Genomic DNA, 18,333 nt, shown 5'->3' on the forward strand with positions numbered 1-18,333 from the left:
GGTTCACATCAGGTATTAAACACTCACTGACATGAGGTGATGTCTTTTTAAAAATTAACTACTTAACATTTATTATGGACACTTATGAACAGGAGTGGCTCACCTGGGACAGGTTCATTTTCTACATCATTTGGTTTCTGCTTTACTCATATTCTTTGATGTCACAGAAGATCAGATATTGCTAGATATTTATACATCCAACACAACACAAGAAAAGAAAAGTGTGGAGACACTTCCCCCGCCCCATGCTCTTGCAATTTACAAATGAATAACTCAGTGTGGAATTTGACACACATTAATTCTCCTTAGTTATGTTTTTTATATTAAAACCCATATACGAAGATTCCAAAAACATTCATTTTAAGGAAAAAAACAAAGAAAAAAATGAATCCACATGCAATCAATAATACAAGATATTTTTACGCTACTTGCACCTGAGTTGACCAGTGGCAAAGACAGGGAGATTCTGTCAGTGCAAGAGAGTGATTCATGTGACCACTTTGTCTTAATTACTCAGAACAAGCAGTTTGTTGCTGTTTAGTGAAGAACCAAGATATCAGTGTCTCTTGACAGAAAAATAAATAGCCATCAGGATGGTGAAGAAGATGATGATTGCCAAGATAACTATCAAAATCCGGTTTTGGATGATCCTGAAAAAAAACAGAAAAGAAAAAGAAAAAAATACAGTAAAATGAAAGAATATTTGTAAAACAATAAAAAGGTGGACCTACCTCAATCATATATCTTGGAGATAAAAGATTTGCCCACAACTTCAGCTAAGCACCTATAAAGACTACTGCATATTCTGGAATGCTTTTATTTTTCTCTCCCAAGTTCTAATGTTTCTAAGTATTTCCTGATGCAGCTGTTAGAACAGTTCTTAACCTAAACAAATTAATAATTTGATCACACAGCATGTTACAATTCACTTTTAACTTGTTTAAACAATTAAATAATAAATCATGATATAATCCACGCAGGGCAGGGTGGTCTGTAATAAAAAATACACTAATGACTCTTAAACCAATATGTAACCTTTGCGATGTCTCTCTCTCTCTCTCTCTCGTTTCTTGAACAATTTGCTAATTTTCAGGGGATTTTGCCATTAAGGTACAAGATTCCAAGGAAACATATGTCAGTGAGGTACTTACTTGTACCAAAATACCAAGGGAGAAGAATAAAAGATAGTTTTGAAGAAAAGGATGATATAAAGAAGGAAGTGTCAAACTGTGAAGCTCATGTTATAAAAGCCTCATCTGTCTCTGTAGCATACATTCACTTATGGTAATAGGCAAATGTTACATTTACCATATAGTAAAATGATGGAAATCAGTAATAATAAAAAAGAGGCCAGAAGAACAAACACCCAATATCATTCAAACATTTGTTGGGAACAACCCCTCCTGTAAAAACAGAAGTTGCATCATTTTAGATTCTACTTGAAATTAAGCGCTCAATTTTATATATATAATACACACAAATATACATATATTTGTAAATTTAACAATGGAGACTATAATTTGGATCCATCTGGCATAAGGCTTGGATTTTAAATATTTCATAATATCGTTTCCCCTTTCTATGGAAGCACAATATTTCCAGAAGCCCCTCACGCAGCAGGAACTTTTGCAAAACATACTTGGATGTAACACATCATCTGAATGGGCTATAAATTGGGAAGGAGGAAAAACCCCAACCACCCTGTTCATTTTAGTTTCTTTTGCTGGGTCAACAACTGCAAAAAGAAAATAAATACCCAGCCAACCAAAGAAGAAACATGCACTAAGAAGAGGTACAGCATGCTTTGCGATATGTTAAACTCACTCTAGTGCCCAAATTTGAAAGGGGGTGGCAATGCAGTTTGTTAAAGTAAGAGTATTTCATGTGGTAGATAAGAGGAGAGTCCAGAGAGTAGAGGGGAGTTTTCCTTGCTAAATGGTTTTTGTTTGAGCCTGAGTGGATATACATAGAGTATGTACTGAAAAGTATAAATATACAAGGATGCAAGTTTAATCAACTTCAGCTCCCTCCTTACTCACCCCCACTTTAAAAAAAAAAAGCAAATGGATGGATGAAAACTGTCACATCAGACAAACACACTCCCCTGTGACACTCTAAAAGGACTAGCTCTCTATCCTCCTGACAGGTTACAAAATGATCACATTTGCTGACACATCTTCCGCAAAACTGCTTTACTGCTTGTGTCCACTTTCCTAGCAGGAGATGAATGGCCTGCTTTGTCCTCATTTATCACTTAAAGCTGAACGAAGATCTGTCTCGTTTATTTTTCCCTTCCTCACTAGAAAGGCTCAACCACAGCATTAATTCTTTTGCAATGACAGCTAATTCAAACTTAACAGGCAATATTTACTCTGCCAAAGGGATGGTGAGGCGGGGAGGAGGGGGGATTCTCACTCTTAAAAAAACATGTAACAGTCTAACAAAATAAAGATAATTAAGGGCTTTTGGTTCTCCCTGGTTTGCAGTTCAATGTAACACCTGAACGCACAGCTTCCCTTTATGGCGGTGTGACATTCTCTCCAAAACACCTGATAACAAACGATTTGCCCAAGTGGATGCATGAAAACCAGAATATGTATTTACTCAGTCACCCTCATCAGTCCTGAAAAGAAACTCAGCAAAATTGAAACTCAGCAGTGAAATAGATTAAAAGCATGAAAACTCTTAAAAAATTCCGCCTTAAGTAACATACAGTACAGCTGGGTTGACAACCATTTTATTTGTGGGATGAGGGCTCCAAGGCATCCATAATGCTAATTTACAAAGGATTAACTGTGGGAGAAACTTGCTTAATCTAACGCATAGTTAGGCAAATGCATACATAACATACTGAATGCTTAAATCATCTACTCATATCTGGCCTAATTAATTTTGTTTCATCATTTCAGGCTGAAATAAATAAATAAATAAAATGATGCTTCCCAAAGTCTTATTTCTGATTCTCCAGCTGCACACCTGATTGCAAGATTACTTAATCTGCACCCGCGTCTCTAAAATCCTCCTCACAAGGATACTGAGCTATACATGCAGCCACCTGTATCTATCTGATAATTAAAGGTTCAGTTTAAGTGTAAGTCTAGGAAATACATATCAAAGTTCAATTTCTAGGAATCTGAATTACTCTGCTCAGTGCAGCAAAAAAAAAAAAAAAAGTTAAAAAGAACAATTTAATCATCAAATAGGATGGATGTTATCAAAAGACTCCTCCACTGAAGCATTATATAGTTTTACTAGCCACGTCTACAGTTAGAGTCATTTTATATATTTTTTTAAATGCTGGGTTCTGCTGTTTTACTTTCAAATGCACAAATAAAATTCAACCAAATGTAGAGTACCAGGTGGACAGGGCTGCAAAGAAAATGGATGAAGAGGAGTTGCAGCAGCAGGACAACACTGTGGAGGGGTTAGAGAACAGGGAACATGCTGAAGTCTGATTCTGGTCACTGTGGCTCAGACTGAGAACACAACGTCTGGGCGTCAGCATTTCAGAGTCAATAGGCAAGGGCAGTCCTTCAGAGTAAAGAAAAAATCAAGTGGAAAGGGGGGTTTGAGTGATACCACGTAGTCATGCCAGCTCACAGTGGTAGAACAATGGTTGGCATTGGCAGGACCCATCTGTAGAGGAGCCTACAGTACTGTCACAGCCAGACACTGCCAGTGGGTATTGCTGTAGGCAACACAGCAAGGAATTTAAAGTGGAGGAGGGAATGATATTACCAAAGGGGGAAAAATGGGGCTCAAAATCTGCTGCAAAAAACCCAAAAGGCTAATAAATTAGCATGGCAAAATTGATATGCTAACTTTTATCTCTATTACCTTACACGCAACTAAATCTACTGAATGAGGAGCCCAAAGCCGCCTTTGAAAATGCAAAGCATGTTTACAGGGTAAATAATTTAAGAAAGAATATACACTTGAAAGAAGACACCCACTGAAACATCCATGCCTAAAATGCCTGAAGGCAAAAACTTGTGCATTTGCATGCTGCATTTTATTAAGTTAGCGCACTGTAGTTTTAAAAGAATGCATGCCCAAATTAAGAGGAATGTGTGACTGAAACATCAAGGATTCCTCAAGTTTACATTATGAATCACAGTGCTGTTATACTCGATGAATTAACCATTTACTTGATGTAGCTCATGGGCTGAATTCATTGCTATAGATCTGCATATTTGAGTGAGTTAAGAGCTAACTTCTGTTGTTTCATTCATATTTGAAACTATAAGAACACGTGGTACATGCAATGATTCTACTTTTTGTTAAACAAACGTCCCATCAAGTGGAAGTGGGACCAGTTCCAAACATTTGGGTTTGAAATGACAGAGAAATTATCAGCTACAGTTTAATGGGACAGTAAATTGCTGGGGGATGTTTACAGGAGGGTAGGAACATCATGCTGTACAAACCAAGCTAATAGTTACACTTACAGTGCGCCCACTTCTGCCAAGTTTCCCACTCCTCTGTTTTGAAAGGCCTGACCTTTTCCTTGTGTTTGGTCACAATGCCTAACCTCTGAGCGAAAAGCCTCCTAGAGGCTCCCTTTGGAGCCGATGCCAACTTTGTTCTGTGAGTTGATGAACGACATAGTCAGCTTTCCATCCTAGAGGTCGAGAAGATCACCTCTGAGATGCACCCAATATCCACTGGTCTGGCGAACAAGCCCTACCATCCATTTCCAAACACTGCCGCCTTCTGCACATCAGTACACAGTGGTCCCATGACACAAATTGTATTGCATTGCTTTATACATTTAAAAAAATTCTCTTCTCTGTATAGCTACACAAACACACACACAATGGCTCTAACTCTGTTTGTGACATGTTTAGATCTGCTCTGTATAAACACAAAGCAGCTCCAAAATAAGCTATTGAAAACCTTACATTAAGGATGCCAACTGTGTTTAAACCTTTTTATAAAACGGGATTCATTAGCAGGGGAGTCCACGACATCTATATGGGTTCAGCCTGATGTCTTGCACATGCCTTACTGCCTGATTGACCAGCATTGAATAATGATGCCTTGCCACTAAGCACTGATGGTACAATAACAATTGTCATGAAAATTAGCAATCATGGGTAACGGATTACAAAATATGGAACACAAACGAGTGAGTGCAGACTCTGGAAACATAAAGAATTGTGTGTGCCTAACCTGAAATAATGAAGACTACAAAACAAACATCGCAAAAAAGTTCCAGCAGAAGTTCATCTCTGACACTGCTACAAGTAAAAAATATATATATATATATATATATACACACACACACACAAACACATATATATATACACACACACATAAAAACAGCTTTGGGGATCAGCTAGCACACATTCATTACAACACAGGGCTGTATCTTGAAAGAAAAGCCTTGAAAACCAGTATCCTCAAGAACACAGATAGATTGATGACAAACTCAGGGCATATAATTATGGGCCACTGTCTCACAGCATTTCATGATAATTCATGCATTTAAGATTTAAATGGAAGTGCCTCCGATATGTTTTCTGGATGGAAGGATCCCCCTCTTCATACATTGGAACACATTTTATATGGCTACGTTGACTACTTTGCCATTAAGTTTTTGGGTACCTAATTAAAGGTGATCAATAGCTATGCTTCCTGCACGCAAACATTTGGGCATGCAAATCAGACAGTAAGACTTTTAGTACCCGATATTCAAATGCACATCAGAGGTTCTGAGTACTCAAAACTATAGGCTTGTCCAAATGGGAAAGTTACACCCGTGTTTGCTAAAGTGTGAATTTAATCTGGTATAATATGGGTATAAGCCCCTGTGTAGATACTTTTATTCTGGCATTAGTGCATTTTTCAATTCAAATTATATTCCCTTGGAATGGGTTTAAACTAAACTGAAAAAAGCCACCCTTATACCAAAATAAGAGTGCCCATACAGAGGATTATATGGTATCAGTGCAATCTAGTAAAATAGTCCCCTGTAGACAAGGCTTTAGATGCCCAATACTAAGTGGCTAAATTAAGACTCTGAATAATCTTGTTCTTCAGGAAAGGTCATTTTCGTTAAAATAAAGGATGGTCCTTTTAAGCAAAAGCAACTCAAAAAAGAACAAACAGACTGAGGCAAACTAAGTTGCAGAACCTTGTGCAGAAACACTACTGCTGGCTAACATTTTTTGACTTTAGACATTTTTAATTTTGAAAATTTGAAATTAGAAAAAATAAATAGAAAACAACATTTGCATGCAGTTTTCCTCCATTTTATCAGCTAATTATAGAGCAGGTCAAAATGTTTAATCTTTCAAAAATTTGAATTTTGAAATGTCAATGCACACAATGAGATTTAATTATAAATGCTAACTGAACTCTAACAATGGCAGGATTTTATTATTATTTGTTGACTGCTGGGATAGTGCCTGGAGCAGCAGATAAATATCTTTGTCCCGAGGACCTTACTATATAATTCAGACATGGACAATCACAGGTAATATGTCGGGTCACCATGCAAACTCAATGGACATATCCGGAAGAGAGCTTTGCTGAATGGCCTTGGGGAAGAAAGACATTGGGAGTGACTTGAAGAAAGGGCAGTTGCTCGATACGTGAGTTGGAGCCCATGGAGTGGCATAAATGAAGATATAAAGCCCAAAGTGCCAAATACAAAGTCCTGAAGAGCTCCGTGTAGTCTGAAAGCTCGCCTCTTTCACCAAAAGAAGTTGGTCCAATAAAAGATATTACTTCACCCACCTTGTCTCTCAGATATGAAGGAAGCAGTTAGGAGAGCCCTAGTTTTCCTGTTAGTGAAGGAGATTTCATTTATGCATCCGTTTTTGAAAAATGCAAATTCTTTTTAAGGTGTCACATTGATAAGCCTTCGGAATAGAGAATATTCTTCCTCTGTTCAACATGTACCGTCTGGACTGAGACAGAGCATGCTTCTTCGCACTGCTCCACCAATGTGCCTCAACCCTATTGTTTCTATGTCCATTCATTAACAAAATAGCCTGTTTATGTCAACAGGATGGCAGTGGTTGTGGGGGTCTCTGGGCCAGGGTCATCTGGAACTGAAGTGAGAACAAATCATTTTACACAGACCATACAGTGCTCAAAAGGGAACAACTTCTCTTCTGGCCACTGCTAGGGAAGACTCTATGCAACGTGGCAACCTGGAGGTGAAAGGATCAGCATCCCATTAATTTCCTGAGCCACTCTCTTCCCCGTAACCCCCTGTTTGGGTCATCTTTATCACCTTTCACAGATTAAAAATTCAGAATACAAAACTACCATCAACAAAGACATGTTAAATTCAAGGAAACTGTCTTTGAAAAATTCCAGGCCATGATGCAAAGGAAATCAAATTAACTCAAATGAAAGAGGGCACTCCTCTCTTGTACTGCACAACAGCAATGCATTAAGGTCATTGCATTGCAATGCATTAAGCCATGCATTAACACCAGTTGGTGTCGGGGAGAAAAAGTCATGGAACCAGTTCCGCGGAGGTATGATTGTTAGAGTGTGGTGGGAGCTGGCACTGCCTCGGCGAGCAGTAAGAACTAATGCAAGAGAATCTGGGGGAGATGCGACTGAAAAAGTTTCTCAGGAAGATGGGTTTTGAGTAGCGGATTGTAAGGCCACGCTATTAAAAATGTTGAGTGCACCCCTCCATTTAAAAGTATATATCCTCTAGTCTCACACTTTTTTTTTCTTAAGCCAGTATGGCAAAGTGCCAACAAGAGTATGTCAAAAGTGTGCCTGCAAGCTACACTACCATGTTTCTTAGATGGTATCTTTGTACGAACCTTAGAAATAGCTCTAAGATGGATGGATGGATGGATATGCCTTTAAAACAGTGGCGTTTTCTAGACTGCTGGGTATATTTAATCCTGGTTTCCAAACAGTTAATGAACAAAAACATTTACAAATTAAGCAATTGTTACTCTAACAGGAGCTTGTATGCAGCTAAAAAGCCTGACAAGAACATATATTATTGTGTACTGGTTATTGCTATAAGTGTGTTTCATTTACATTCCATGCATATTCAAGAAAATGAAAATACATTTGTTTTAAAAAAGAAAACTTGTACTATACCAGAGTTGAGAACCATTAAGATAAGTCTAGAAATATATATTAAGTGGAAGGAAGCAAGAAAGAAAATATGTAATATCCTTTGACTTGATTCAATTTTAATCTATAGCTTTTAGATGTGATTACATTGGAGATTGGGCATTACTTGGTTTATAGTATTTCCCCCTTTTCACACTACATTTGACTGGGTGTCTTTTCGTATGGGAAGTTGACTACAATTGTCTTAATAATGTTGACCTCTTTTGTAAAAACCTAAAGGCATCTCAGCAATTGTTCCTGAAAATGTGCTATCCAAAATGTTACCACTTCATGGCACTTCTTAAATGATAGAAAAGCATATATTCATTTTTTTCCCCAAATGCTTTAAAAGAAAAGAAAACAATCATGGCTAAGGCCATTTGTGAGATGGCATTAAAAGAGCCTACTCTGAGACAGATAAAAATAATGAGAATCTTTCTGTCAGGAAGGATTTAGAAAATATCACTAGCATTATTAAAATTTAATTTTTTACTGTGCTTTTTGGTTTCCCCTTTTCCAGTGATAATGAGCAGGACTGCACACCTCCACATTGCTAGGACTTGTTTTGTGCAATAAATTCAGCCTTCCAGTCTGAAGACATTTCAGACAACAATTCTGACTGCTATAGGCTTATTTTTCAACCTGTACTGTGCTTTGAGTCTCCCTATAAAAACCAGTTCATAAGCTAATTTTCCACAAGGCCAGTGGAACAAATAAAAATCAATTTTTGCTCAACTGGTTCAGAGAAATCCTGGGAATAGCTAAGACAGAACAGTGAAAAATAAAAAGGATCGATGTATTCACAAATGGTTTACCTGATAGAGAACTATCAAATTAGTTCACAGGAGATGCTCACCACTATTAGAGTGTTTTCTTTTCAGCACATTACAGCATTTCTATTAGGGGAGTAGAAAAGCCTCTACTTTGTTATGATCTCAGACACCTCAGTTTAATAACCATACCAGGTGCTCATGCACTTCATGAAACCACAGCAGATGAAGTCAAAGTTCAAGAGCACCTGCAGATCTTGCAACCAGAGGGACCCCTAAATGGAAACTGGGCTTTCCCACAGTTTTCATGATCTTGTGGAGGGTGTGAAGGTTCCTTTTTCATTGTTCACAGGGAGGCATTTATGACCTCAGGCCAACCCTGCCTAAAGGTATTTAGTCCATCAGGAAAGGAATAAAATGCAGAACTCTGTCCAGACTTCCTTCCCCATTAAAAAACATGTTCAGAGTTACATTGAAGACTAATCAGTTGAATGCCTTTCAGAGAGTAAAACACACACATTTAAGAAGTTAGAGCAACCCATTCCTGAAACTTCAAAACTTTCAGAATCTCAAGTGCAACTCAAAAAGATTTAGGCATGTGGTCTAGTCCATTTTACAATCTCTTCAACTAATTTTCAAGCGTTTTGGAAACTGGGTGAGCAGATTGGGATTGGTTTGTTGTTCCTGCCTGCTGGACTGCAGCTTGAAGGACAGAATTTGCTTATGAATACAAAATAACCATCCCTGCTGCAGATAAAAAACAAATTTGAAATGTATAAGCTTAAACGTCACGGAAGCTATTTTTTAAACAGTTGTAATCTCAATTCTAATATCTGCCATTTTATTCATTCCATTTTTATGAGTTTGGCATTAAAATGTAACTCATTTTAACAGAAAAAAATAAAGGATTAAGTATGTCATACTGAAGTCAAGATGTATACTACAGATTTAAAATGATCACACACTGGAGACATCATTTGTAGGGTCAAACAAAACACTACTCAATGGAAGGACAGCACAAAGTATATAATATTAATCAGATGAGAGGTACATGGAGTTAAACTGTTACACTGCCAAGAAACAGCATCAATAAGGAGTGTGTATAGAGAAATAATGTAACACCTTAAGAAAGGAAACTAACAAAGTATCTACCAGACTGCTCAGTGTTCTAGGAGATGCTAACCCCCATTCCTTACCACACATGCACACATTTTGACTCTGAATCTCTCACATGGATGATAATTTGCTTATGATATCTGCCTGATTTAAAGCTAATCTTCTGTAAATTAACTCCTAATGCTGTCTGAAATAATCCTCTTAATGTTGGGCTGTCTTTAGTACTTTACATCAAACACCATGAAGTAAATAAGCATATATGCACATAGCATTTGTAGTACTGTTGGCTTCTATTGAATAATTGCTATGGTATGGGATTCAACTGTGCCTTGAAGACACGAGTCTGTGTTGGTGTGGTGTGGAACTGTGCTACCCCAGGGGGAGCTCCAGGAGCACCAAAGGCAGTGTTACCACTGCCCAATCCATTCAAAGGGGGCAGCCTACTCTACCAGCATGAGCGGTAGGAGAGATCTTGGTCCCACCCCGAGGTATTCTGCCACCTATGGGGCCCATGAAAAGAGCAGTCCTTGTGTTCCAAGCCTCATGCCTCCATAAATACATGGTAATGAAAAAGCATAAACAATCTATAGTTTTGAGACAACAGAATGACAAGATCTGTGTTAAGCAGCACTAATTATTAGTTGGGAGCATAATCTGATAACTGTTTTGAAAAGACGGGGACAGATAATTTTGTTTCTTCAGAGAGGCAAAGTACTTTTTTAAGGGTTTTACTTCACCATCAGCCAACTTAATATTACTGTCAATGTGCTAATGTTGTATTAAAAATTGTGCTGTCAATTAATCGCAGTTAACTCACGCGATTAACAAAAATTAATCACACTTAAAAAATTAATCATGATTAATCGCACTGTTAAACAATAGAATACCAATTGAAATTTGTTAAATATTTTTGGATGTTTTTCTACATTTTCAAATATATTGATTTCTATTACAACACAGAATACAAAGTGCACAGTGCTCACTTTATATTATTATTTTTATTACAAATATTTGCACTGTAAAAATGATAAACAAGAGAAACAGCATTTTTCAATTCACCTCATACAAGTACTGTAGTGAAATCTCCTTATCGTGAAAGTGTAACTTACAAATGTAGATTTTTTTTTTGGTTATCTAACTGCACTCAAAAACAAAACAAATGTAAAACTTTAGAGCTTATAAGTCCACTCAGTCCTACTTCTTGTTCAGCCAATCACTAAGACAAACAAGTTTGTTTACATTTACAGGAGATACTGTTGCCTGTTTGTTATTTACAATGTCACCTGAAAGTCAGAATAGGCGTTTGCATGGCACTTTTGTAGCCAGTGATGCAAAGTATTTACGTGCCAAATATGCTAAACATTTGTATGTCCCTTCATACTTTGGCCACCATTCCAGAGGACATGCTTCCATGCTGATGATGCTCATTAAAAAAATAATACGTCAATTAAATCTGTGACTGAACTCCTTGGGGGAGAATTGTATATCTCCTGCTCTGTTTTACATGCATTCTCCCATATATTTCATGTTATAGCAGGGTCAGATGATGACCCAGCACAGTTCTTTTAAAGAACACTTTCACTGCAGATTTGACAAAATACAAAGAAAGTACCAATGTGAGATTTCTAAAAATAGCTAAAGCACTCAACCCAAGGTTTAAGAATCTGAAGTGCCATTCAAAATCTGAGAGGGACGAGGTGTGGAGCATGCTTTCGGAAGTCTTAAAAGAGCAACACTCCAATGCGGAAACTACAGAACCCAAACCACCAAAAAAGAAAATCAACCTTCTGCTGGTGGTATCTGACTCAGATGATGAAAAGAACATACATAGATCTGCTCTGCTTTGGCTTTTTGTTGAACAGAACCCATCATCAGCATGGACGCATGTCCTCTGGAATGGTGGTTGAAGCATGAAAGGACATAAGAATCTTTACAGCATCTGGCACATAAATATCTTGCAATATCGGCTACAACAGTGCCATGCGAATGCCTGTTCTCACTTTGAGGTGACATTGTAAACAAGAAATGGGCAGTATTATCTCCTGCAAATTGTAACCAAACTTGTTTGTCTGAGCAATTGGCTGAACAAGAAGTAGGACTGAACGGACTCGTAGGCTCTACAGTTTTACATTTTGTTTTGTTTTTGAATGCAGTTTTTTTTTGTACATAATTCTACAGTTCTAAGTTCAACTTTCATGATAAAGAGATTGCACCACAGTACTCGTATTAGGTGAATTGAAAAATACTATTTTGTTTTTTACAGTGCAAATATTTTAAATAAAAAATATAGAGTCAGCACTGTGCACTTTGTATTCTGTGTTGTAAATGAAATCAATATATTTGAAAATGTAGAAAACATCCAAAAATATTTAAATAAATGGTACAGTATTCTATTATTGTTTAACAGCGCAATTAATTGCGATTAATTTTTTTAATCATGTGGTTAATCGCGATTCATTTGTTTAATTGCTTGACAGCCCTAATTAAAAATATTTTTCCATTGAATACACTGAAATATTTTTCTCCCACAACATTAATTTAATGACACAGTCCGAAACCTAATTGATATTGGTGAGGAATGAAATTCCAGCATATTCTTTTCCTTGTTTTTCAAACATAAATGGCATTCACAAGCTTTAGTGAATGGGCCCCTTTATGTTTTAACAGGCAGTTTATTGGCCCAGACTTCAATGTATAACAAGCACAATTGCAAAAGCAATACATTTTTAACTGAAAGATTCACATATTTTTACTAAGAAAATTACTCAATTAACAAGTAATGGTCAGATAAAGGTTTTAAAAAACATTTTTCTATGGGGAATATTGTATTAATATTATCTTAAATGATATTCTTGCCATAGTAAACATTTATAGGGGGTTATTCAATGAAAAAAAGTCATATTGTTTAATACTGCTTCATTTGAGTTGAATTTTCTTTATTACAGAACAGATAAAGCACAGTAATCACTGAGTTGTATGTGCCCAACAGCCCCGCAAGAGTCTTGTGGAAATGTATAAAACAAGCAGCAATACAGTCCTTTGCCAAACACAGTCATAAATTTTTTATTTGGCAGCTAACATTCTCACTCCTTTTCTTGGCAGCTATTGGGACCTTTAGCAAGAAAGGTGCAGGAGAAAAATACCTTGTTTAGAGATGTTTTCAACACTTTCTGGGATTTTTCAGAACTTCTGCCTGCAGCTCATTTTTACAACCACAGTCTCCAATCACCTGATGAGTAGCTGGTGGTTTTTAACTTTTTTTTTTTTTTTTTTTTAAAATATAGACAGCTTACTACCCCCTCTGGCCTTCAGCCTAGAATGTAGACTTTTTTTTTTTTTGGTATGTGTTCCAGAGATACAAGTGGTTGCTCCTTTCTGTCTAGACAAAAAACTGAAAATAATATCAGAATGTACCTTTCATTGCTCTTGATACTATCTGTATCTTATTCCCAGATGACAGAGATAAATGAAAGGGAAACGTGCTGATTACTTTTGCATTTTTCTTCAGAGAGCTCTACAAAAAACTGGTCACAGGTGCAGCTATCTCGGTCCGTCAGAGGACTGACTGATAAACAGAATCGTGAAATAGATTTCTGCACCCAGGCCCACTCCTCAGCTGATTGTTTAAAAAAAAAATCCACTCAACTTGACATCTGATACCCAGTTTTTACAGTGCTGGTAAATCAGTTATTGTGCTTGTGCAGGTATAGCTGCTGGCTTTCTTGGACATACAGCGCTGTGCGCTGGGTTATGAAGGAGAGAATTAAACACTAAATCGTCAACAGTCACTTAATTGAAAAAAATCACTTGTAGTGATATTATATTGTATGCATTACTTCTATGCTGAAAACAATGAAAGAGATGCCCATTTCAAATTCCAATTTGACTGCCTGATGTACCCACCTAGCAACGACGAGTTTGGCTCTAGTTTCATGACATATGAAATCAGAGTCTGTCTTAAACAGGTGTAGAGAAACAAATGGGCTTTTTTCTTTTTTTTTTTTAAATCAGGAACATTCAATCTCTGTAGGTTTTTCTCTGATATCACAATGTATCGAATCAGAGTTCTCTTTAAACAATAGATGCTTATTAAAGAACATAGTTACAACTACAGACACAAAAGAAATAGATTTCCACACAGTTTAAGTTCCAGTTTTGTCTCCCTTGTTTACCAGGGGCTTCATCCTATCTGGGACTATATATAGCATACAGAGACATCTAGTGGTTGAATAAAATATCGCAAATAAACATATAATTAAATCTAATGCAACTCCATTGAAGTAAGTGCAGTTATGCCAGGGATGAAATGGCCCAATTATGTCTCTCACTAACAGAGATAAACAAATCAGAGATGGATAGAACTGCCTTTTTAAAGCCACTTCACACAAACATGTCACTTTTTGGTGCAAGAGTCTTCTTCTGTGCAGCTCCTGTCTTTTGGAAAAGCGTTCCTGTAGCTTACTACTTCCTTGACTCTTTTCAAATCACAACCTAACAACATCTTTTCTCCCTTTTAGTTTCTCTTTCTCTTTTCTATTATTTTATTTCACTTCATAAATAATAAATAATAATACTACCTAGCTCTTATATAGCACTTTTCATCAGTAGATCTAAATGCATGGTTTAATTGCAAAACATTGTTTTAGAGCCAGTTTCTATGAAAGCTGTCATACACAACAAAAACCTATTGGACAGTGACAGGGAAATGTAACTTTATGAAAAATAATACTCCAAGAGAAAGAAAAGCATGTATACCAATAAGAAAAAAATTAAATAGCTTATGGAGGCTGAGGGTTTGATCCATAGGCAACTGAAGTCAATGGGCTTTGGATCAGGTCCTACATCTTTTAAAGAATATAAACATACAAAGTCTCACATTATGTTTTAAATTGATTTTATGGGCCTGATTCTGCTCAATGTTACACCATTGTAAATCAACAGTAACTCAGTGGAGTTACACCACCTCAAGATTGAGTCTGGCTCTACATCTCAAGGACAGAACTTCTGCCAGGGATGTGAAACATATGTTGCTTTCCTCATTTATTTGTTTAGTAAACTTCAGGTCAATAGAACTTTCAGAGGGCAGGTCGGTGTAACACTTCTGGATCTTCCTTTTGAGAGAGAGAGGGAGAGAGAGAGAGTGTCTGTGTGAATATGCATCGTGTTTGAATTAAAACTGGGAAACGATCTCTTATTTTTTTTAAACTTTACTTGAGCTATGCACAATTCCCTTGGGGCAAAGAGAAAGCTAGCTATTTGTGGATGAGAAAAAGGGCTTTTGTGAGCTGCAAAACTGCATCACTGAAAGCTGCTTCTTTTAAAAAGAACAAAAAACATTTTATACTATTTTAAGAGAAAACGGGTAAATATTCCAGTTTTTGCATGTTGCCTCATTAACGAATTTAGCAGTAAAACATTACACTTTATAATTAAGTTCCCTTAGTTTGCTGCTGCCCAGAAGTTTGTCAGTACTCTCTGGGATAAGTAAAATCAAGAAATAGTGAAGGCAATTTCCAACAGCTTGCTCAAGCAAACCTATCAGAAGCTTAAACTTGCTTCAGAACACTGAAATTTGAGACGCCATATCAAATAAGCAGCTTTTTCTCCCTGAAGAGTAGAAACTGGGTGTAGCTAACCTAGTGCATAATAGGTTTATTCTCATTCACAAAACAGGAATTACTTTATGGCCCCAAAGTAAAACTAGTATAAGAAATATGCTAGCAGATTTGCTGCAGATGTGTGCTGTGACACGTATGCAGAGAATCTGTTATTAATCCCATGCAAACTTTTTAATATTTATACAGTGTAATGCAGGAAACCATTAAACTGAAGGTTCTGAATTATTAAAAACTAAAACAAAAAAGGATCTGAAGTTTGAGATGGTCAAGCTTATGTTCAAATGGTATCAGTTTAATTCACTGATTCTAGGGTATCCCCATCCCCCACTGCTTACATTTATTTTAATTACTATTGTGTGTTTCTTTTTGTGTATGTATTCAACCTCTTTTATTGTAACACATGACAGTTCATAGCGAAAGTGCAGCTTTTCAACTCTCTCATTTACCGGACTGTGACAGGAATGTTCTTGCTAGAGGGTTTGTCTGGGAGCGCTCTGGATACGTATAGAACAGGAAATAGTCTGTCTCAAATGCTGGAAAACCTATCTTTCACCTGAATCTTTCAAAGCTTGTGTCAGAACATAACTAGAACCTATGTATCTGCACAAGGGTTACGATTACTATGAACAACTATACCATGGAAATGCAGGACCCTGACAAAGTAATTAATCAAATTATTTTTCACAATTTCAGTTCACCCCTAAAACTTTTCTTACTTCCAAAGCCAGATGGATATTATATTACCAAAGCTGTTGAAAGGGTGTAACACTATCCATGAAGCCAAAGGCCACTAAAACTATGCAATGCATAAATTTTTATTGTTTGCTCAGTATTGAAATCTCATTAGGGCTCATAACTCTTCTGCATACTGCGAACATTTACATCTGCTGATCATGAGAACTTAGATGGAATGTATAACTTTGGCTAACTTGTTATGTTTTTAGATGAGAATGTGTGTGTCGCTTTTTTTAAGCCCTTACACAGCTGTGATTTAAATGTCCACTTTTAAAACAAAATATATTAAAACTTTCATTTAAAATATCTCAAGGTTGTTTTATTGCTGGCAACATCCACGATCATCATGTAAAAAAGCTTCATCTGACTTCGTATTCAGAATAATTATTGTTTGAAAACTGTGCTCTATAGAACATTTCCTTTCATTTATCCTTTCTGCTTTCTGCGGTCACATTTTAATTAGATTAGAATTTGTCCTCCAATTAGCTTTCATTAAACTCTATAGATTACAGCAAAAATCTCCACTGAGTTATGCTTCAAAATTCTGCCTAAAGTTTAAAATAAAATAACTGCAAATGAAGTGATTATGAAGATTACTAGTATGAAAAAAACATCAGTCGTTTCCTGGTTTACTTATACATTTAACTCTGTAATTTATTTTGCTGTCTTCAATACCTCTGCATTCTCCAGAGTAGTAATCATAATAATACCATACAATTATAGAATTCTTTTAATTCCCAAGTATCCTTAGGGGCCTGATTCTGCAATCCTGTCACTGAAACTGCTCAAGTGAATGCTATTTAGTGCAAGTAAAGGATGTGAATTAGACCCCAACTATAAGCCAAATTATGACACTTGGATACCATTGATTGCTATTGGGTCATAGTCAAAGCCAGAGTAGGACTTGATAAGTGTACACATGGAATTGCTTCATCTACTCTGGGATAGGATGTAGCAGCTGTTGAATAGTGCACGGTAATACCATGTTCTCTTTAGGACAGGGTGTGAAAACAGATACTGTCTCCAATGTAAATTGCAGGGAAAACTGAAAATGTAATTACCCAAACTGGAAAGGGCCCAGTAGGACAATGGGCCTAATAACATTACTGTAATGTTAGTTCCACCTTTAAATGAGAAATAGCCAAGTGCAGTTGCCCTTGTATTGGAACTTTGCTGATGCCTAGCATACATGCAAATTTACTACACGCTGAATGCAACAAATTACAGATTGTGGGTCCAATCCTCCAGACTCAGGAGCATGGATGGATCCTTATTCTTGAATGGAGTCCCACTTGGACACACAAGACTCAGTGCTGGATTAACACTAAACAGAAATTCTCCTCCAATAACAAAGATAAGCACCAATGAAAGAGAGGAATATCTTTAATGAGATATAATTTGCCCATGATTTTTATATATATTATCTATATACACACACACACAACATGCAACCAGCATCTGAAAGCTAAAAATAGACACACTTTGGTTAAAAAACAGAAACGTGCCTTAACTCCATCAACATACTTTAGACAGGAGGCACACAATGGAAACAAATATTTTGCTAAAAAATAAATGCCATTTGTATGACAGCGCAGAAACATAGGAGCAACAATTATAAGAATATTAATAAAAATGAATTAGACTAACAATAATAATGCCTCACAATTTTCATCTTCAAAGTCCTGTTAAATACACATTAATTAATTATTAGAACAAAAGTTTAACTGATTCATCTTCATATCACTGAGGTGAGTAGCATTATCCCCATTTTACAGAAAGCAAAATGGAAGGTTAAGAGATTAAGGGCAGGTCTACAGTACAGTGGGGATCGACGCTCTGAGATCGATCCACCAGTGGTCGATTTAGCAGATCAAGTAAAGTCCCGCCAAATGGACTGCAGATCGCTCTCCAGTCAATCCCTGTACTCTACTCCCCGATGAGAAGAATAAGGTGAGTCGACGGGAGAGTTTCTCCCGTTGACCCCCTGCAGTGTAGAC

General features: G+C 36.8%; 1 protein-coding gene across 6 annotated transcripts in view; it reads right to left on the minus strand.

Moving 5' to 3' along the window:
• VTI1A (vesicle transport through interaction with t-SNAREs 1A) overlaps positions 1-18,333 on the minus strand; it is a 362,693-nt gene that overhangs the window by 27,253 nt on the left and 317,107 nt on the right. For 4 of the 6 annotated variants that reach the window (XM_038410868.2, XM_038410870.2, XM_038410866.2 and 1 more), the window contains one exon: positions 1-650. This exon is cut by the window's left edge and continues 8,408 nt beyond it. The exons of the other annotated variants lie outside the window; for them this stretch is intronic. In XM_038410868.2, coding sequence (XP_038266796.1) covers positions 557-650 — 94 coding nt within the window. In that variant the 3' untranslated portion in view covers positions 1-556. The remainder of the gene's footprint in view (positions 651-18,333) is intronic. 6 annotated transcript variants of the gene reach the window in all.

The sequence above is a fragment of the Dermochelys coriacea genome, chromosome 7 (assembly GCF_009764565.3).
Source record: "Dermochelys coriacea isolate rDerCor1 chromosome 7, rDerCor1.pri.v4, whole genome shotgun sequence".
Lineage (NCBI taxonomy): Eukaryota > Metazoa > Chordata > Testudines > Dermochelyidae > Dermochelys > Dermochelys coriacea.